This window comes from Osmia bicornis, chromosome 11 (genome assembly GCF_907164935.1).
Source record: "Osmia bicornis bicornis chromosome 11, iOsmBic2.1, whole genome shotgun sequence".
NCBI lineage: Eukaryota > Metazoa > Arthropoda > Insecta > Hymenoptera > Megachilidae > Osmia > Osmia bicornis.
Genome location: NC_060226.1, coordinates 598,292 through 619,751, shown reverse-complemented (window position 1 = coordinate 619,751; position 21,460 = coordinate 598,292). Strand labels below are relative to the sequence as shown.

Sequence of the window (21,460 nt, the reverse complement as noted above, 5' to 3'; positions counted from 1 at the left end):
TTAATATTTTTGAAATTTCAGTATAACTGAAAATTATAAGTTTTTAAAAAAATATAGATAACAAAGGTATATAAAATTACAATTTATCTATTCTAATATTTATGTAGATGTTCTTTGAAAAATTGAAAACAGTTCGTTAATTTTTGCTGTCCTTCGAACATTACTTTATTAGTATTTATGTATATGCAATTCATTATACGGTATATAAGGTACATCCAATTTAAAAGTCATAATCAAACATTTTTAAATTTCTTTTAAAATATAAAAAATTAAGAAATACTTCATTTTTTCAGGCAGCTTTCAATCCTTTTTTTATTGACTAGAACATGTAAAAGATTTTATTACACATTGATAAAATAAAGAAGTAGTTAGATTTTGTACAAAGTTTAATTTAATATTGCAATTATTTAAAATTACATGAAGTATCATCAGTAAATAAACTACTTTCAATTATCTTCTTGCTGCATTTGTAATTCACGCAATAACTGAGCTCTCTGTTTTTCTAATTCATCTTCTGAAAGTTCATGATGTTCAGCATTTTCAGTAACGGACCCTTCACTATGAGCAGAAGCTCTTCTGTGTTTCTCTTCCTTTCGTTTTCTGTCTGGAGATTCTTCGGAAGATGGAAGTCTCGAATGCGACCGCTGTAAAGAAAATGAAATGAAATGAAATGAAATTAAATATATAAACTGAATTAAAATTTGTATTGATCACTTATACTTACAGAATGACTGCGACCTCTCTTCTTTTTACTTTTCTTTCGTTTTGATTTTCTAGTATCGGATTCAGAACTGTCCGATTTACTGGGAACACTTGGTGAACGTGATTTATGTCGCTTTTTCTTTAAACCTTTATCACTACCTTCCGACTCCTAAGAAAGAAAGACATAATTATTCATCATATTCACACTTTTATATCGTACAATATACTTACACTGTGCGATCGAGACCGTGATTTTCGTTTCACCTTTTTCGTTTTCTTCTTTTTACTTCTAATATGATGGTGACTACAACTTTCTTCAAGTTCGTGTTGGTATTCTTTAAAAATCCTAATTCTTTCACTTTCTAACGTTATCGCTTTAAAATCTGGGTCTTCTTCGATTTTACTTCTAATATCTTCCCACGTCATTTGATAATCAACATTAAGAGTTTTTAGTAAATTTTTGAAACCTGTTTCTAATTTTTTAAATTTCCTGGTTTCTTCTTTTACTCGTTCTTTTTCCCGCGCTTCAGCTTTTTCAAGCAGTAAATTGTATGTTAATTTTACATTTCCAGCATCTAATGTTGCAGATTTTCTATCTTCGCATACTACAGTTGCAAATTCTTCAAAAGTAGTGTTAACTTGCACTTCGAAGTTTTTGTCCTTTAGAATTTCTCTTATAATTTTCTTCTCGTCGTGGAATCTAGATTTTAAATCTTCAACATAAAACTTGAAAAGATCTAAAGGAGTTGATCCAGATTGTCCAAGCATAGCTGAAAATCTTAAATCAGCAGATAACATTGGATAAAGTTCTACCCAAAGTGACATTGATGTTAATTTTCCTTGCTCGTGAAGTTCGTCAAGTAAGCTCTGAAAAAAATTTGTTTTCGTTTAAAAAATAGTTTCTAAAAAATAACATGAAGTTCCAAAAGTTTATAAAACTTACTATAAATGCATCCCTATTTTTCCTTTCCTGTCGTTTTCTACGTTTCTTTTCATGTTCTTTTTCTTCTTCTTCATCTTTTTCTAATTGACGTATATGATTTTCAAATACAAGTAAGGCATCTTCTTTATCCATTTCTAGCAAATCTGCATCTTCTGCAAATGCCGCATGTTGTAAAAGTAATGCTTGTGCTTCTTGCCAAGTGGTCTTATATGTAACATCAGTCATAGTATCCAAAACTTGAGCTAATCTCTTGGTATTTCTTTTTTTCAACTGCTTTGCTTCTTCTTTCTCGCGTTTAGCCAAATTAAAAATGACGTCCTCATAAATATCTCGACGATCCGAATCTCCTACAGATCTCCATACTTCTAAATTGCCAAACATTTCCTCACATTTGTAATACTTTGTTGTACTTGTCATTCTATCGTTTTCTAATAGAAATTGTTCCAGATCCTCCTTAGCTTTTTTTAATCTGTTTGATAAAACATGTTATGTTTTTTTTTCTTTCTCTCACATTTCAATCATTATACAAAGCTATACAAAATTACTTACCTTAAACGTTCGTGTTCGCGTTCTTCTTTAAGTTTCTGTGTTTTATATGCATTGAATGCTTGTTTGCGTTCATTTAATTTCTTCATTTGCGGATACCTAGGATCACTTTGTATTAATTTTACTGCTTGTTCCCATGTAGCATTTGATGGTACATCTCTTTCCCTTAATAATTCTTTAAATGCTTCAATTGCTTCCTTTTTATCTTTAAATTGCATTTTTGGTTCAGGAGTGCTAGTACGGCTATCATTTGCTGATCCTTTTGCAGAATTACTATCTTCATCTGGCTTTGCAGGTGGAGTAGGAATGTTTATTGCTGCAAGTGTTGCAGCCATAGCTTGTTCAATGGCAGATTTTCCACCTGGTTCTGGTGTACTAGTTTGAGATGTATTTGCGATTGCTACATTTGGAGATAAATGTTGCATACCAACAGGAACTATACTGAAAGATCAAGATATCGGTAATTACTTCCATAATCTTTATTTCCTCCTTGTATTATTGTTTTATTATCTGTATATTTTACTAACGTATTTGTAGCACTTGCTACAACCACTGCAGCTGCTGCTGCTGCTTCTTCAGCTGCAATTCTTGCTTTCAGTTCTTCTAATTCTTTAGGAATAGTCCACCTTGATTCCTTAGTTGTTACATTATGATAGTATACTTTTCCATTCTCTGACTTATATTCTTTCCAAGGACACTGTGATAATAGTAATTCACTAGGTGTTTTTAATTCATCTGGCTTCTCCCATAAAGATTGTTTTGTAACACTATTATAATAATATGTTCTGCCATCTGGGGCTTTATGTTCAGTCCAATCAGTCTTTTTTTCTGTTGCAATAGGTTGTACACTTGATGTAGCTTCGCTTGCAATAGGTGCTGGAGGAGGAATACCTGGTGCGGTTATTTGAGGAGGTGCAGCTGAAATATAAGGCACATTTAAATAAAACATAACAATCCTAAACATTTAAAAATACTTTTTATGTGAAAGTACTGACCTATCACTCCAGTATCAGCTGGAGGAGCACCGGTAATTGGAAAACTAAAACCAGGAGGAGGTATGGAAAATTGTGGAGGCATTATACCTGGTGGACCAGGTGGTAAACTAGGAGGAGGTATAAATGGTGCAGTGGGTATAATTGGTGGTACAAAATTAGAAGCAATATTTGGAGTTGCTGATGGAAACCCAGGTACTGCTGCAGGTGGAGGTATACCATCATTGGAAGCCTATAAAATATTATAATATAAACTTATTAAATTATAAATAAAATTTTAATCATTAGAAGTGATAAACTATCTGTACCGAAAAATGTATTTTAAGAAAGTAGGAGTTACTTTGTGAGCACACTTGTTATTAACTTTATGATCAGTAAACTAACAAAACAAATCATAAAAATGAATACAATGAATTGTTCTATTTCAAAATACATTCAGATTACGACAAATTTGAATAAATTCATTGTCTATAAAACTAACAAGTAAGGTTATCAAATTTACAAAGGTACAAATTTACTTTAGGTTTATAAATGCCATACCATTTCTACAAGAATAAAAATATTCCTTCGTGTAATCAAATCATTGAAAATAAAATTATTGTTTAAAAGTCAATGCGTTTAATTCTTTGTAAATCAAAGAATTTAAATAGTAATACACTACTTCATGCATAAAGTGTACCAGATTATGTTTGTATTTCAGCAGTGATTACAGATCCAACAAGACTGGACATGCTTTTGTTATTGATGGGTCACGATTCTGAGGGTACCTGGTACCCCAAGGTAAGGTTCGGTCAGCGTGGGTCCGTTATCTACATGAAGCTAGCCGGCGGAAATAATAAAATATGATTTATTTTTAATTTTTCTTAGTGTATTTCGTTTGTAAATCGTTTGTGATTGATTGTGAGTCTGTTTTTAACATTTGTGACAAATTAGTTCTTTTGTAATTAGCAATTTTATTTCAGTCATAATGTCAGCCTTTTTAGTAATGTTTAGAAACTTTTTAGTAATTTTTTATAATAAACAGATTCTGTGACAACTGATAACTGTAATTGATTGGAAATCGTTTGGGATTTACAAATATATAATTTCCATTATTTACATGTTTGTTTTATAATAAATAATTGTAGTGCGCAGGCGCAAAATATACTCAGGACTCTTGCCAACAGAGAGCGCATCGGCGCGTTACGTGTGGCAGCCCTGCCCATGCCTGCCAACATTCGCGAGCAGCGTCACCGACGAGATACTGTTACGCCGGGTATCCACCGGTATCAAACGCCCGTTTCGTATCACCATTCCGAACCCTTTTGAATAGGCAGGTGTCACGCTCAAAGGATCGGTGGACAGGAAATATAAACAACACTAGGTCGATGCTGCACTTTTGAAATCTTTTACTGGACTAACCCTTTACAATGGGTGTTATGGTCCTTATATACGGAGTCGCTGGTTCGGGGGTAGAAAGTCCTTTCGTGCTGGGTCCAGGGGTCATTCTTCGTCAGAGGCGTGATTCAGGAGTCCGAAGCCCATCGTCAACGGTTTGTTGTTAGACGAGCTGAATCACGGAGGATTCAGTATCCAGGGTCCAGGATTAATCTTATCGTGTCGTTACACAGGCGTTGCCTCGTTGCATGCCACGGCGTGCTACGGCTCGGACAATAGTTCTTCGTTTCTTGAAAGAAACTCCTATAGGCGAGAAGTTTCGATTTGCTGCATGCTGTTTCTTTATTGTAGGAGTCCGTCGCTTACAATTAGTACTATACAACTTTTATTACATCTGCAAGTTAAAAGAGGAATTTTGGGAATCGGTTTATAACCTACAGAAATAAAATTAAGGGGGCCACTTCATGTAAAATGAAATTTTTTCGCATTTTTTTTTTCGCTGAAATCAATAAGAAATTTCCTCGGGAATGCGATAAAAAAGTTAGAAAGTGATCCGAGATGTCCTTGTATGTTATTTTCAAAATCAAGTGAACGGCTGCACTGGCCGGAGTGGCTGTTACTCAACTTTCAAACGCGTTTTTCTCGAAACGCATAATTTTTCGCGCCGTGCAACGTAGCTCAAAAACTAATTACTCGATCTTTATGAAACTTGACATATATATTCTATAAACAATTGGCCTCAGCATGACATTCTGCGATTTTTTTTTTTTTACTTAAATTACTGTTATTACGAATTTTTCATAGCCGAAATTCCCGTTTTTTCTTCAAAACCTTGCCATTTTCGCAATTTTGAAAATTTAAAAAAAATACAAATGTCATGCTGAGCGTTTTTGCATAAAGTAGCTATTCCATTTTGATTTTTTTGTTCCAAATCATTTTTGTGCACTGTATGTACACTGCACGGCGATTTTCCAAGATGCCATCTTCAAGCCGCCATTGCACCATCCTTATTAACAATCAACATTTATAAAAAATATTTCTGTTTAGATCATAACGTGAATAAATGACACTTCAAATTTTAAATCAATCGGCGCATTACATTTTCCACAAAAAATTCTTGAAAAACAGGCCATTTACATGAGGTGGCCCCCTTAATACTGTACAACTTTTATGAAATGAAAAATAACAAACTTCAGTCGTTGCATTAGTATTATCTTACTGATGTATCCAATTCCAAATCATATTATCTCGTGCCTCAAGTGTCATGTTTCCACTTGACATAGCATTTCGGGCCTTCGCCTGGGTATGTTGTTTTTACGTTTCAAGTGGTTTCCGAACCAATCCTTTGAACGACAAGAAAACGAAAATTTTCGGATCGGCTCGTTCCTTCGCCTCCGTATCACAGACCAATAGAACTTTCGATACTCGGCAACGGAAAAATCTCTGGAAAATTAACATTGTCCTTTTTCAATAATCACACAGGTGATTATTAACATTGCTCTTTTATGTACAGCGTAGCACCGAAGATAATTGATCTGTTTAAATATATTTAGACGATAAAATTTGTCTAAATTAAATTAGATTAAATTCATAAATAATTTCATCGCTTTTGAAATGAATCCAATAATACCGCAAGATTTCAAATAAATTGAAACCCAAGTGACGGCACGAAACGCTATGTCAAGTGCCAACGCATGAACCTTTCCTTCGATGCAACGGCAAAGAATCGACAAATTTTTCGGATGGATCCGTTGCCTCCGTTCCTTTGGAACGGCACGCAGCAAAACGAAACTCCTCGCCTGTAGTGGCCCAGTCCTATTGCCTAACCGTTTATATCAAGAAACGAAGAAATGTTGTCCGCGCCGCAGCATACCGTTGCATGCAACGAGGCAACGTCTGCCTATTCAAAAGGGTTCGGAACGGTGATACGATACAGGCGTTTGATACTGGTGGATACCCGGCTTTATATCGTCGTCGACGGTTCGGTCGACGCACACAGATTCAGATATACGAGCTGCGAATGAGCGCGCGGTCGAGCGTAGAAAAGGAACGAACTGCGCTCTACAGAATAAACGAGGAACTAAATTTCTGGTCTGTTTTACCTTGTTGACGTCTTTCGCGAATGAACAGTCAACGAAATCGTAGTTCTCAAAATACTTCTTCCTGGAGACTTGTACATCATCCCTTGGGTGCTCGTTTTATTCTATCCGACCCAAAGAATATTAGTCTGGTGCCTATTTGGACAAACTATTGACAGAAATGTTTATATTACGAATAAATCAATCTAGGTGAGTCCGATCCGCCATTTTCTTGACCGTTGACAGACAGCAATTTCAATATTTTATAACTTTTTGACGATTTGGATAATATAAGGACCAGACTAATATTCTTTAGAGCCTCCTGAACACGTCCCTCATATTTTTTTGCATTTTGTTTAGAAATGAGGACGTATTTTGAGAACTCGCGTCTAGGGATTTTTCTAGGGACTGTCGGTAAAGTTTTCGACGCTCACATAAAAAAAAAATCCGACTTCGAAATGCACTAAAAAGTATAAAATAATTTCTATTTCATTTATACCAGTATTCCACAGCTACTAATAAAATCTACTTAATCGTTAAATAGGATACTAAATACATTTCAACCTGTTTCGGAGGCGGCGCAAAATTAAAAAAAAAAACCCGAATATACGATTCTGCCAATAACGATTTGATTGCGGTATGGCAAACGTGGTAATTAATAAGTCGTAAGAAAAAAAATTCGGAACGTTATAGATACGGCAGAAAACATTTGTAGTTGTAATGAGTGTGTAACGTGAAACGTTATCACGTGAATATGTCTAGAGTGGTATGGCGACATTGACATGGGAATATTTATCGAATAGACTATTGTATCGATATGTCTCGAATGTTCTTCGAGGACCTTTTGTATCGATGGCTATAAATTAAGAGCGGAGTTTAAACCGTCTGCGTGTACGCTCGTATTATAAAATAAACAAAGCCTAAAGTTGTAAACCCCTCGACATGGGTGATCGAGCTGAGAGAAGACCGGAAATCCAGAGAATGGAATAGTTTCACTTGGTAAATTCCTAAAAGACTAATTTATGATAGACCATAGCCAATTCGTTGTTTTCGACCAAGTCACGAACGGTCCTTAAAAGTAACGATGTCTTTTCGATATCCTGTCTTTTCATGCACTCTAAGAGGGTCGTAAATTTCCTCAAGAGTTGCCTTTGGCAAGTACAAGGTCTTGTCTTTTCCTATTTTCTCTGGGTCCCACGCTTTCTCGTAGCACATGTGCGCTGCAACGTTCTAGCGTCTTCGCGGAGCGCCTCCACTTCCACGCGCCCGAGGGTGGACCACAGCCAGGAGAAGGGGCCCACGCGAGACGGGGTGGACTCCTCCACCATTGGACGAGGGATGATCCTGAGGGAGGATCCAGGATCCATCAAGGAAGGGGAATCGACCGACGACGCGCGAAGATCTCCTCCGCCAAGCGTTGAACGTTCAGAATGATTTTGTCGCTTGACTCTGCAAAGTTGTTCTCACGCCGCAAATAAACATCATACCTGATTAAACAGTTTGATTAAATTCTTAAGATTAAAACCATAATCAACAGTGAAACATAGTTTATTTGTTTTATTTTCGCGCCTTGCGAACGGAGCGCCTTCGCGCTCCACGAATCACCTTAAGCCGGGTATCCACCAGTATCAAACGCCCGTATCGTATCACCGTTCCGAACCCTTTTGAATAGGCAGACGTTGCCTCGTTGCATGCCACGGCGTGCTACGGCTCGGACAATAGTTCTTCGTGTCTTGAAATAAACTCCTATAGGCGAGAAGTTTCAATTTGCTGCATGCTGTTTCTTTAGTGTAATTATCCAAACCATATCGTGTTTGGTATCATTTTAATCAGAAAAACGTCACAAATATCTTGGTAACAGTTTTTTAAGAAAAAAATGAAAAATAACAAAGTTCAGTCGTTGCATTAGTATTATCTCACTGATGTATCCAATTCCAAATCATATTATCTCGTGCCTCAAGTGTCATGTTTCCACTTGACATAGCATTTCGGGCCTTCGCCTGGGTATGTTGTTTTTACGTTTCAAGTGGTTTCCGAACCAATCCTTTGAACGACAAGAAACCGACAATTTTCGGATCGGCCCGTTCCTTCGCCTCCGTATCACAGACCAATAGAACTTTCGATACTCGGCAACGGAAAAATCTCTGGAAAATTAACATTGTCCTTTTTCAATAATCACACAGGTGATTATTAACATTGCTCTTTTATGTACAGCGTAGCATCGAAGATAATTGATCTGTTTAAATATATTTAGACGATAAAATTTGTCTAAATTAAATTAGATTAAATTCATAAATAATTTCATCGCTTTTGAAATGAATCCAATAATACCGCAAGATTTCAAATAAATTGAAACCCAAGTGACGGCACGAAACGCTATGTCAAGTGCCAACGCATGAACCTTTCCTTCGATGCAACAGCAAAGAATCGACAAATTTTTCGGATGGATCCGTTGCCTCCGTTCCTTTGGAACGCCACGCAGCAAAACGAAACTCCTCACCTGTAGTGGCCCAGTCCTATTGCCTAACCGTTTATATCAAGAAACGAAGAAATGTTGTCCGCGCCGCAGCATGCCGTTGCATGCAACGAGGCAACGTCTGCCTATTCAAAAGGGTTCGGAACGGTGATACGATACGGGCGTTTGATACTGGTGGATACCCGGCTTTACCTGCGCCTAATTCCCCAGAAATCCCTATACACCGTGAACGGACACGCAACAAGTGTATCAGAAGTTGGTAGCACTTCTAATGTACAGTATGCGTCATAGTGTCCATTCGTCTAGTGAAAAAGCACTAAAGGGGAAGGTGTCCCTATCACCGGGTCACGCGCGAGCGCGCAGCCATTATGCCTCGTTCGCATGAGAAATACCTTTGTGTTTTAGGAGAAAAGAAATTTTTTCAAATAAATGCTTAATCGGAGGAGTGAAGCGGTTCATTCCTCAACGAGTAAAATATATAACCAGCACCATTAAAAACTCGCTTGTCGAAATAATTAATTGTGTTGCGCGTGGATTTCAGGTGTCTAGGGATTTTTGGATATATGCTACGTGGGTAAGGTGCCCGTGGAGCGCTAAGGCACTCTGCTCGCGGCGCGGGTTTTAATAAAGTACACTTTATTTTGAAGGAAGAATAATAGTTTATGTTTCTTTATTTTTAGACTTTATCTTTTCAACAAAATGTATCTAGACGGGTTGAAGCTTTGAATCGTTCTGAGCTTGGCGGTGAAGATCCTCGATCGAAGTTGGCTGCCATCCCCTCCTCGCTGGATCCTAAATCCTCCCTCGGGATCATCCCTGGTCCAATGGTGGTGGGTCCCATCCCTGTCCGGAGGCGGTCCCTCTCCCTGGCTTCGGTCCACCCTTGGGCGAGCGGAAGATGGTGGTGCTCCGCCAAGACTCGAGAACGATTCTGTGCACACGTGCTAAGAGAAAGCGTGGGATCCAGAGAAAACGTAAGATAACAAAAGGTCTCGCGCTAGCGAGCCAAGGCAACCCTTAAGAGAATTCACGACCCTCTGTAAATAAACAGGATGTCGAAGAGACTTCGACAGTTTCAAGAACCAACATGATTTTTGTTACGAGTAACGAATTAGATACAGCCCGCAATAAATTAGCTCTTTAAAAATTTCAAGTGTGATAGTCTTATTTCTCCGGATTTCCAACTCTCTCCCAGTACGATCACCCGTGTTGAGAGTTTTACAATATCTTATCTATTATTTGTACATTCCTTTGAATTTTGGCTCCTAATTTATGAGCATTGATATAACATAATGCAGACATGCTGCAGTCATACTCTTATGGCATCGTCGCCATATTACATTTCATTCAGCGCTAGTGATTACAAGCTTGCGGCTAAATTCACATGATATCACGCACATACATACAAGCGAGGTTCGCAACACAACAATCTCATCCTGGGATCCTTAGGAACCTAAAATCTATAAGCCATGAAAAACATAGGTGTGCATAGTCTTATAGTATTTATAATCACTGTTGAAATGAACCTTGTTTATTTACTATTGAAAGTAAACTTTTTTGCAATACAATTATAAGTGAATAGTATATAAATTTTTTCTTTTACTAACATTATTCATTTCGCTACGAAAGGTAAGAGTACCAAGGATTATATCTGTGATTTATATACCGATTACAGTTCATAGAATACGTCAAAAAAAGAATGTAGTTTTTGGAAAAAATTTGATTTACACTTTTCTGATACGGCAACGTGAATTTTTAATATTTTTTTAAATGCTGTTTATCAAATTTAAGTTTAACGACAATCAGATTTACTGTTATTTACATTGGTGTTCTTTAAAATCAGATAACTATAAAATATAAACAATTGTAGCCTATATTTTACTAATGTATCTCCGTTATTATTAAAGTATTCATAATGTTGTTTTTTTTTTTAATTTTAATATAGATATATGTTAAGACAAATATCATTATGTATTAAAACAAGCATAATATTTAATAGCTATGTCTAATGAGGAGCGTCTACGGAAACTTTTATCAGATTTAGGAAAAGCAACATTGCGTGGAGTTCGTAAATGTCCAAAATGTGGAACGTATAATGGATCTAGAGGCTTATGTTGTAAAAATAAATATTGTGATGCAGTTTTTAAAGAACCTGGTGAAAAAAAAAAAACTATCGACTGAAGCCTGTAAACTTATCACAGGCACAACTGCTCAAGTCTTCTCTGTTCGGGTACGTGATAAAGGCCCAGACTATCGTGGATTTGTTCAGTTACCATTAATAAATACAACCATTTTTAATGAAATGACTACAATTATTTCACAATCCACTGCATTGTGTTTTGTTGATAGTTGTGAAAGAAGTTTTGATACTAGTGTTCTTAAATGTCATGTAAGTTTTAGGAATAATATGATGTAAAACATGGAAAATTTATAATTTTATTGAAAAATATTTTTTTGTAGGAAAAGAATTCATCTGACGTGCCTGTACCTTCGTGTCAACATATACAAGCAGCCTTAAGATGTTATGCAGAAGCACAGCCATTAACATTAAGGAATTCTATTTTATCATCTTTAAATGTAAATAATGAAATGAAACAAGAAATTTGGTTATTAGCTACAGAAACTTCAGGCCCTTTAGTTCAGCGTGTGTCTAAAAATATCATGGCAGTGAAGTGCAAAGCCTCTCCAAAGCACCCATTAGGCTACCTACACTTTTCTTTGTTTGTTACTAAATTAAAAGATAGAATTGAACATCGCTACTTCTGTTCTTGTTCTACTTTTAAAGTAAGTGAGATAAGATTAATCAAGGTATATATACTTTAACTAATTATTCAAAAATATTTTAAATTACTAAAAATCAATTTAGGGAATATCAAAAGTAACAGGGGAAAAAATAGATGTAGCACAATCTTCCCAGAATAAACGTTGTGTACATTTTTATGCATGTATTTGTGCATTTGCTAGTGATACAAAATTATCAGAAGAATTTAGTTATTATATTAATTTAGATCAAAACGATTTAAGTATACCAAAACCGTTAACAACAGTATTGCAGAATAATGAACAAGATAGAATAGTAGGCATTGGTAAGAGGATTTTTAATGAAATATTGAATATAATACAATAAAATATTTATATTAAGAAAATTGTAGATCTCGATGGTTTAACTACAGATGATACAAATACACATCTTTTAATATTTCGTGATGATACGTTGACAGTGCAAAGTTTAGATGGAAATAGATTAGATTTGGATTCCATGAATTTGGATTCTACAATTTTACCACATAATATTGTGGAAAACCTTGAAGTAGAATGTCATCGTACATTACTAGAAGATAATAATATAATATCACCGGTAAGAATTTATTATTATGCTATTAAGAATCTTATTCAAAAATTAAATCTAAACATTATTTTGAAATTCAGGTACATGGCTTAGAAGTAATTAATCAAGGTGATGTACAATTTAGTGGAAATGCAATTAGAATAATAGATAATCAAACTAGCATAGATTCTAAATATAATATGCTTAATAATAGTCAGTATATTTTAAATGATAATAACATAAAAATATTGAATACTGGAACTCTAAGAATACTCGATACAAATACTATTTTAGATGTAAACAATATGAAATTAATTGATACCAATAATGTAAAAATGGTAGATAAAAGTATTTTAGTACCCTTCGATACTAGAAATATATCAGTTGTAGAAAGCAATAGTACACAACAGCCAATTTCAACAAAACGGAAAAGAAACGATAAACCAGCAAGTACAAATATTATAAACTTAAATAATTTAAATTCAATAGAACCGAGGAAAGCTAAAACAAAATTACATGTTGTTAAAAAATATCAAAATCCTTGTGAAGGTTTAGATGAAGCTAATATAAACTTACCTTTTATTAAATGGCTTGCTTCGATAACTGAGAGAATAAATCAGACTATGCATTTTCAATTTGATGGAAAACCCGATCCGCTAGTCTTTCATGTACCGCAAATATTCTTTGATTGTTTGCGGGAAAGAATATCTTGTGGCGGTAAAAAGAAACGTCTACCAAATTCAACAACAGCATTTGTTAGAAAAGATGGTGTACCGTTAGGTACATTTACTAAATATACATGGCAAATTACAAACATTCTACATGTTAAAAGTATTTTTGAAACCCCCCTTATACCTTTAGAAATCACGAGAAGTTTCGTTCAAAATGCAGATGGCACGTATGAATTGTACAAACGACAAGAAACAGAAATGGATCAATACAAAAAAACTAATAATAATGCATTGATTAAGCCTTTAGAATTAAAAACATACTTGAAAGTTGGTAAGAATTGAAGTAATATTCATTAAGTATTAAATATAAAGACTTCAGTAAACTTTAACGAAAATCGTTATTTCTATGCTTTACAGGAAATACTTCACCAAACCAAGTTGAACCAACACCATTTTTAATAGAATGGATACCAGATATTTTACCAATATCAAAAATTGGTGAGCTTAGAATTAGATTTGAATTCGGTCACGTAAAAAATGAGACAAATCACAGATGGAGAAAAATAGCATTATTAAAGAATTATTAAATGAAAAATGTTATAATGTACATTTCTTTTTACCAAATTTTCACTTTCTTATTGTTATTATTTATATAGGGAAAAACCAAGTCATTGGAAAAACGATAAATGAATTAATACATAACTAATTTGCACATTTAGTACATTTTAAATAAGGAATAATTCAATGTTTCCACTGGAAAGATAATAAAAAGAATTCTGAAGTATTAAGAAAATAATATTTAAATAGAAAAAAAGTAAACAATTTTTGTTTTAAAGTCGTTTATAAATTTTAATCATAGAAGATTTAAGACTGATCTAATTTTACAACACCTTTTTGTAAAAATTAAATGTAATAAATAATGAAGAATTTTTTTAACATAAATGATATGACTCATGTTATGATAATAATTATATACTAATTATAAGTTTAGTATATCTATGGTTCATTAAATAAATTAATAGTACAGTATATTCTTAAATTATTCCTAAGTACGGTATATTCTTAAACTTTATTAAATAAAAATAAAAATATTAATATTATTATCAGGAATGTGGTAATTATACCAATGACTACAGTGATTATACTACCAGGATGTGATATATTGTAAATATACAATAGATTGGATGTTGTTATGTAAAAACATGTTCACGTTATTTAATAAACACTTCAATTTTGTTTTAGGTACTTTAAAATAAATTATACATTGCAAATATTGATGATCGAAGTTTTATTTGGTAATTATTGTGTTAAATTTTCATATGATTTTAATTCTATTTATAATTATAACTAATTATACATGGAAAACCTATATAAATGCGGATGATCAGTATAAAACAAAATTTTATTTTTCCTCATGTTTGTACAAAAACATGAGAAAGAATTGGTAATTAAATTAAACAAAAATCGATTAAAGGCAACAAAAATTTTTAATTTCAAATTTCAAATTTTATTAATTTCAGAAAAATAATACGAATTATTTTCTTTTGTTATATTGTTCTACATTCAGTGTCTTATTCTTGACACGTCATTATATTTTTTTTCAATTTTCATAATACAACCGTTTCGAATCCTATTATGATAGTATATTGTATTCATAGTTTTTTTTTAAATTTCTTATAACTTAATGGACTCCATAACCTCCATGTTCATTTGAACTGTTGTACTAAATAATAATTTTTGAACATAGAGAATGTTTCAGTTCAGTAAATTGTTCCACAACAAATTTTGATTTATCATGTATACCTATACTTCGAATATTAACAATGTTGATCACAATTAAACAGTGCTCTGTTTTGAGTTAAATTTCGAACGGAAGTGTTCCCATGCCGGAAGTTATCTCTGACGTAGAAAGCTAAAGAAGCATATACTTCCATTTTCTCGATCTTTTCGGCGAACAAAGAGCACGTGTTTACTTGCCGGTCACTTTCAACTTATTTTATTGTATAAAATTTTACGTCAGATTTGTCGTAGCTCATACGTATTTGGTGGTTGAAGATTGAAAGTTTGTGATCATCGTAAGAACAGGTTAACATGAATCCTGAAAAGTTGAAGAAGCTTCAAGCCCAAGTACGAATCGGTGGTAAAGGAACACCCCGACGCAAGAAGAAGGTATTTAGATTTATTTTTAATATTAACACAAATTCATATGTTTATTATATTGAAATTTTTAAGAATGTACATGTTTTAAGCGCCAATTCATGGTTTAGCTGAGGATCGTTCGTTAGTTCACGATTACTCACTGCGTTTGTGTGATGCTAGAATTTTGTATTTCATGTAAGACACGTGTTAGTTACTTTGTGTAATCACGTTATAGGTATATAATTGGCTTATATCATGTTTGAAATTACATTTCAGTTTTAAATTTATACTGAGACTTATCAAGTTAGTAAATTTTAAGTATTTTTAAATATTAATTAATTCTTTTCATTTGTTTAAGAGTATTACTTGCGAAACTCATTTTGCAGTCACTTGCGAAACAATCCTTTTAGGGAAAATTTGTATCAGTGAACAATACATTCACTTAAAATATGTATATTTTTTACTGTTATTTACATTCAGTATGTCTTTAGGTTGTACATGCAACTGCTGCTACAGATGACAAAAAATTACAAAGTTGTTTGAAGAAGTTGTCTGTGAATACAATTCCTGGCATAGAAGAGGTTAATATGATTAAGGATGATGGTACTGTTATACATTTTAATAATCCTAAAGCTCAGGCTAGCTTGTCTGCAAATACATTCGCCATTACTGGTCATGGCGAGAACAAACAAATAACAGACATGTTACCAGGAATAATAAGTCAGTTGGGTCCTGAGGGTGTTACACAATTAAAACGACTAGCAAGTACAGTTTCTGGTAGTACCGTTGGTAAAGCAACATTGGAAGAGGATGATGAGGTTCCTGATTTAGTGGAAAACTTTGATGAAGCTAGTAAAGAGGAGGTAATAAATCAATACAAATAACAATAAGTTAAAATTATATGTGATATGTAGAAAACTATAGGATGTGTTACACATTTTTATGACCATTGATAGGTAACACAGTCCAACAAATTTGAACTTTTTCTGTGATCTGCAATATCCATTACGTGATTCTTATAGAATTTTTCATTGTGAAACCGAATCCGGTTTCAGAATTGCTCCATCATGTACAGTCTTTGAGAAACAGACATTTTTGTAAAAATGTGCGATTATGGGAAAAAATGAAGTATTACGTGAAAACTAAAAATGCGAGGAAGTTCAGGTTTATGGCAAAAGGTAGAGAGGACTTTCCTCTATACGTCTGTGTGAACAATTATATTTTTTGATAATTTTTAATATTTGTAAGTACTTGTCAAAGTTTGAAAAAGAGTTGACGTAAGTATTTTGTACGTGCTACTTCTGTATTTTTATGAAAAATCTTTTATCTAGTAGGAATTTACTATATAGGATTGCATTCTATAAACATTTCTGATGAAGAAATCATTCACAAAAAGTATCGGTATGGTTTGGTATTGGAGCAAATGAAGAAAATATTCATCGACAACGTGACTGCGACACGTTGCCGCCAAGGCGGCCATTGTATGTCCACCTCGCTGCGCCAATGCCGAAACTACGCATAATCTATTTAATATCTATTTGCTCTTTAATAGTAAAATTTCTCTGATCTAAAATGACATGAATGCTATAACATTGAAATTTATAGTTTTCATAAATTATTATAATCAAATTTATAACATTCAATTCTATATAGCGTTATTTTTTTAAAATCAAAATTTGGATTTTTTAACATTTTTAAACTTCTATACATCACTAATAGGTAAGTTTTGTCATGATAATTAGTATCCAAGAAGATAACAGATTCAAATATTGTACACACACTCATAGTAAACAAAAATCTATTAAAGTGGTACAAATGTCCATTACGCATAGTTACGGCACTGGCGCGGCGAGGTAGGCATACAATAGTCGTCTTGGCGGCAACGTGTCGTTGTCACGTTGTCGATGGATATTTTCTTCATTTGTTCCAAGAGCAAATCATATCGACACTTTTTGTAAATGGTTTGTTTATTAGAAATGTTTATAGAATGCAATTCTGTATAGTAAATTCCTGCTAGATAAAAGATTTTTTATAAAAATACAAAAATAGCCTGTACAAAATACCTAGATCATCTCTTTTTTTAAACTTTGACAAGCACTTACAAATATTAAAAATCATAAACAAATATAATTGTTCACACAGACGTATAGAGGAAAGTCCCTCTATCTTTGGTTACAAACTTGAACCTCCTTGCATTTTTAGTTTTCACGTGATACTTCATTTTGTTCCATAATCACACATTTTTACAAAAATGACTGTTTCTCAAAAACTGTACCTGATGGAGCAATTCTGAAACTGGATTCGGTTTCACAATGAAAAACTCTATAAGAATCACGTAATGGATATTGCAGATGAAAATTCGTGTTGTACCGTGTAATTAGGACTTTGGTACATGAATTTTTATATTATTAATTTTTACTGTATTTTATATATAGTATATAATGTGCAAATTTTGCTGTTACAAGTGATAATTTTGAGGTATAGAATTAGGAGCTATGAAATATAAATCTGTCTTGGATAGGAATAGGAATATGAAATGAAGGGTTAGAATCTGTGTAATATACAGTCGTCAAAATATTAATGCATTGCTTGTATATTGTTATTAGGTATACAATTTATTTATAATTTAAATTGTTTTCGATGAGTTGAGAAATATTTATATATATTAGAGTATTATGATAGTGTTCATTATCTAAATAAAGGGTATAGCCGGATAAGATGGTCAAAAGTGCCCCCAAATCAAATTCGACTTGCTATGAACCATTCGATAGGCGATCAAAAAAACCAGTCTGTACTAAGTTTCAACCCTGTACCTCATCTGGGAGGGTAGTTACGGGTAAAAATGTAATTGCGAAGTTTTTGGCCAATTTCTCCTATTTAATGACATTCGAAAATTCTGAAAAAAATCCGACATTTCTATTTGTGAGGCACATATTACAGAATTTTTTCAGATTTTTAGATTGAAAACTGAAGCCGTGAAAAATCAAAAACTTCAAAAAATGCTGAAAAATGGCGATTTTATATGGAAGGAGTCGCGGATCTAGATCCATATTTTTTCTATAAGTGTATATTATCGATAATATTATTCTCCATTTTTTTGAGAATTTTTGGTCAGGTGGGCCATAGTTTAAAAAATTAAAAACCGACTTTTTCGCTGTTTTTTGCGTGTCAGAGTTACTTGTACGGCGCATTTTCGTCTGTTCTTTATGAAGTAAGTGTGTTATACAATGTTCAATGTTTTTACGTACAGTGAAACGCAATAAGAATTAAAAAAAAAACTAAATAAACCAGAATTATTGAAAGTACTTTATGTTCAGTATATAACAAAAAATCGAAAACTGTTCCAACGATGTCAGAGGTCTAGTGGTTAAGGCGCCTGACTGCTAAACCGCTGCTAGCCTTTTCGTAGGTTCGAGTCCGCTCACGCTGATTTTTTTTTTCTTCTGAAAAATACATGTTTTTCAGTTTCGTTCAGTGCAGAAACATTAAAAATCACATAATACACTAAGTGTATAAAGGTTCTTTTAAAAATTGAAAGTGTTTCTCATGCTATCGCATGAAATATGTCGAAAATATCGGTTTTTAAGTTTTTTTACTATGGCACACCTAACCAAAAATTCTCAAAAAAATTGAGAATAATAGTATCGATAATATACACTTATGGAAAAAATATGGATCTAGATCCGCGACTCCTTCCATACAAAATCTCCATTTTTCAGCATTTTTTGACGTTTTTGATTTTTTACGGCTTCAGTTTTCAATCTAAAAATCCGAAAAAATTCTGTAATATGTGCCTCACAAAAAGAAATGTCCCTGATTTTTTAAAGAATTTTCGAATGTCATTAAATAGGAGAAATTGGCCAAAAGCTTCGCGATTACATTTTCACCCGTAACTACCCTCCCAGATAAGATACAGGGTTGAAACTTGGCACAGACTGGTTTTTTTTATCACTTATCGAATGGTTCATAGCAAGTCGAATTTGGTTTGAGGGCACTTTTGACCATCTTATCCGGCTATACCCTTTAATGGTTCTAGTTTAATTATTAATTATGAAATGGAAAGTAATTTAGATTTTGTAATTTTTGAAGATATTACAGATAAGTTGTACAAAGGATAGTTAAAAATAATTATTACTGATTTATAAACTACACTACAATGTTATAAAAGTTAATTTATACATAGGTATAGGAGAGTAATGCGTATGTAGTATGAAATATTATATTGTAGTATCAAGTATAAATGATTAAAATACAATAAATTTTACTGTTAATAACATTTTCATTATTCCAAACAAATTTATCTCTTTTAGTTTTATATTATTTATAAGATTATTCTAGTTAATAGTTACAAAGTTGTATATTGAATAATGTTGTTGAATTTATATGTAATACATTTAAGGTTGCTTCAAAAAAGGAAGTGGATGAAAATGATAAAGCAGCTGCTGATAAAAAAGAAGCTGTTGTACTTGATGAAAAGAAAGAAGCTCCCTTAGCTACACCTGAGGCTTAAAGTGTAACAAGGTAATTTTACACTGCGAGTCCACATAACTAAACTACTAATTACAGAAAAGAGATAAATTGTTCTTTACTTTTTCTTTTACAGCTATTTCACACAACTAAAAGTTGTAATTGACAAGTCAAGAAATACAAATTGCTAAAGCAATGCATAAATGAAGTACCACTATACATACATTATAAATATTTGACAAACCTTATAATAATACTAAATGAGTAAGTTATCAAGAAATAAAAGAAAAGAGGATATAGAAATCAAAAGTTTCTCCAAATGAAGTTTTTTACTTTATTGCATTTGCTAAACGGTAGAGTTGCTTTGAAGCAGCTAAAATGATCTTATTCTTTTATTAACATTATGTAACCATAATTGTGTACAAGATATAACGTTTGAACTTCAGACATTTAATTTGGCTGTTGATGGTACTCGATATATTATTAATACAATTTTCACTATCGCATTAGGTTCGCGTGGTTTCACTTAACGAAAATAAATTCAATGAATTTATAGAAATATTGATTAGTAAAATAATACGAAGTTTCCAATAAGAGATATTAATTTTCCACTTATCCACAGTGTTATTATATAGGGGAAAGAAATTTATATGCAGTATAGAAAGAGTAAAAAAAAAATGATACGCAGAATACAGTAATTCCTCCAAGATTGCCATTGTGGTCTCATTTCCATATTGCCACTGCGTCCGGTCCCGTGCCTATGTTTTCCTCGCTGGAGTCAGTCAAACGTGTTAAATAGTGTAACGTGATAGCCGCTGCGGTTCTTTGGTGTAAGTTACCACCTTAGTAATTCGTAATATAGCAATATAACTTTTTAATTCCAACGATTTTTTGTCTGAAATTTTGTTGTTAACATATTCTTGAGATTCTTCCGATTAAAATTAGACCAAACACGATATAATTTACATTATATTTATCCTAATTTCATTAAAGAACGGGTTGTTCCAAAATAGTACATAATGTCTCGGCTGCTACGAGCCTCTCATACTACAAAGGTGAGCCGCGGCGACTGAGGCTAGCCGCCCAGTGATCGAGTTTCGACTCTCCTTTATTATGATTGCAGCATTTCGATTCCGACCACAATGGCAATCTCGGAGGAAGTCCTGTACCAAGGCATCTCTATTTTAATTAGAAGAGTTAATAATGGATTACAGTAGTTTTTCGCAACCGTTTTCCAATGTGGAGAAAATGGGATGTAATATTTTGTAATGTAATCTATGGAATAAATTCATTTTGCTGGAAATGCGGTTTTATACTTACAATTTCATGTTTTTTTAATAACTACAAACGTTATTTGCTAATGTTCATATCTATATTCATAAAGTAGCTCTGTAATAGCAGTGTAATTATGGAAATATAAGTACTCTTTGTATAGTAATATTCATTTCTTAATATGTGCTCTCCATTTGCAGTTTTTGTCCTATATTTATTCACACGTTTGAGCATAAGCACTTTTACTTCTTACATATTATTGATATTCCTTTAATTGTACAAATGTAACATTAAAAGATATCACAAACGAAAAACACTATTCATTTTTGGCAAATACAGGGTGTTCGACAACAGGTGGGAGAAATTTTAAGGGGTGATTCTAGGGATCAAAATAAGACGAAAATCAAGAATGACGAAATAGCGTTTGCAACTTTGTTTTCCAGTAATTAACGTTTAAAAATTCGAGTAA

General features: G+C 33.2%; 3 protein-coding genes across 3 annotated transcripts; 2 read left to right on the top strand and 1 right to left on the bottom strand.

Moving 5' to 3' along the window:
* Positions 1-368: 368 nt before the first annotated feature.
* LOC114881658 (pre-mRNA-processing factor 40 homolog A) lies at positions 369-3,897 on the bottom strand. The gene is made up of 8 exons (XM_029198503.2): positions 3,724-3,897; positions 3,187-3,415; positions 2,719-3,109; positions 2,195-2,632; positions 1,646-2,114; positions 934-1,569; positions 725-871; positions 369-644 (listed from the first exon to the last, which is right to left on the bottom strand). The coding sequence occupies exons 1-8, from the start codon at positions 3,724-3,726 to the stop codon at positions 447-449; spliced, it is 2,511 nt and encodes an 836-aa protein (XP_029054336.1). The 5' UTR covers positions 3,727-3,897; the 3' UTR covers positions 369-446.
* A 6,655-nt stretch (positions 3,898-10,552) lies between these two features.
* On the top strand, positions 10,553-14,398 carry LOC114881058 (uncharacterized protein C2orf42 homolog). The gene is given in 9 exon segments (XM_029197679.2): positions 10,553-10,743; positions 11,114-11,274; positions 11,276-11,503; positions 11,575-11,898; positions 11,981-12,200; positions 12,267-12,472; positions 12,544-13,222; positions 13,304-13,444; positions 13,531-14,398. Coding segments are annotated over 8 exon segments (2,127 nt in total). The 5' UTR covers positions 10,553-10,743; positions 11,114-11,115; the 3' UTR covers positions 13,701-14,398.
* A 603-nt stretch (positions 14,399-15,001) lies between these two features.
* On the top strand, positions 15,002-21,157 carry LOC114881057 (transcription factor BTF3 homolog 4-like). Its single transcript, XM_029197676.2, has 4 exons — positions 15,002-15,282; positions 15,744-16,115; positions 19,652-19,773; positions 19,856-21,157. Exons 1-3 carry the CDS (start codon positions 15,205-15,207, stop codon positions 19,760-19,762), a joined length of 561 nt encoding a protein of 186 aa, XP_029053509.1. The 5' UTR covers positions 15,002-15,204; the 3' UTR covers positions 19,763-19,773; positions 19,856-21,157.
* The last annotated feature ends 303 nt before the right edge of the window (positions 21,158-21,460 follow it).

Coding starts and splice junctions, on each gene's coding strand:
- LOC114881057 (XM_029197676.2), top strand. CDS start 15,205: ATGAATCCTGAAAAGTTGAAGAAGCTTCAAGCCCAAGTACGAATCGGT. Junction 15,283..15,743: donor CACCCCGACGCAAGAAGAAG/GTATTTAGATTT, acceptor GTATGTCTTTAG/GTTGTACATGCAACTGCTGC. Junction 16,116..19,651: donor ATGAAGCTAGTAAAGAGGAG/GTAATAAATCAA, acceptor AATACATTTAAG/GTTGCTTCAAAAAAGGAAGT.
- LOC114881658 (XM_029198503.2), bottom strand. Junction 2,633..2,718: donor GTAGCAAGTGCTACAAATAC/GTTAGTAAAATA, acceptor TTGATCTTTCAG/TATAGTTCCTGTTGGTATGC. Junction 872..933: donor CACGGTCTCGATCGCACAGT/GTAAGTATATTG, acceptor TTTCTTTCTTAG/GAGTCGGAAGGTAGTGATAA.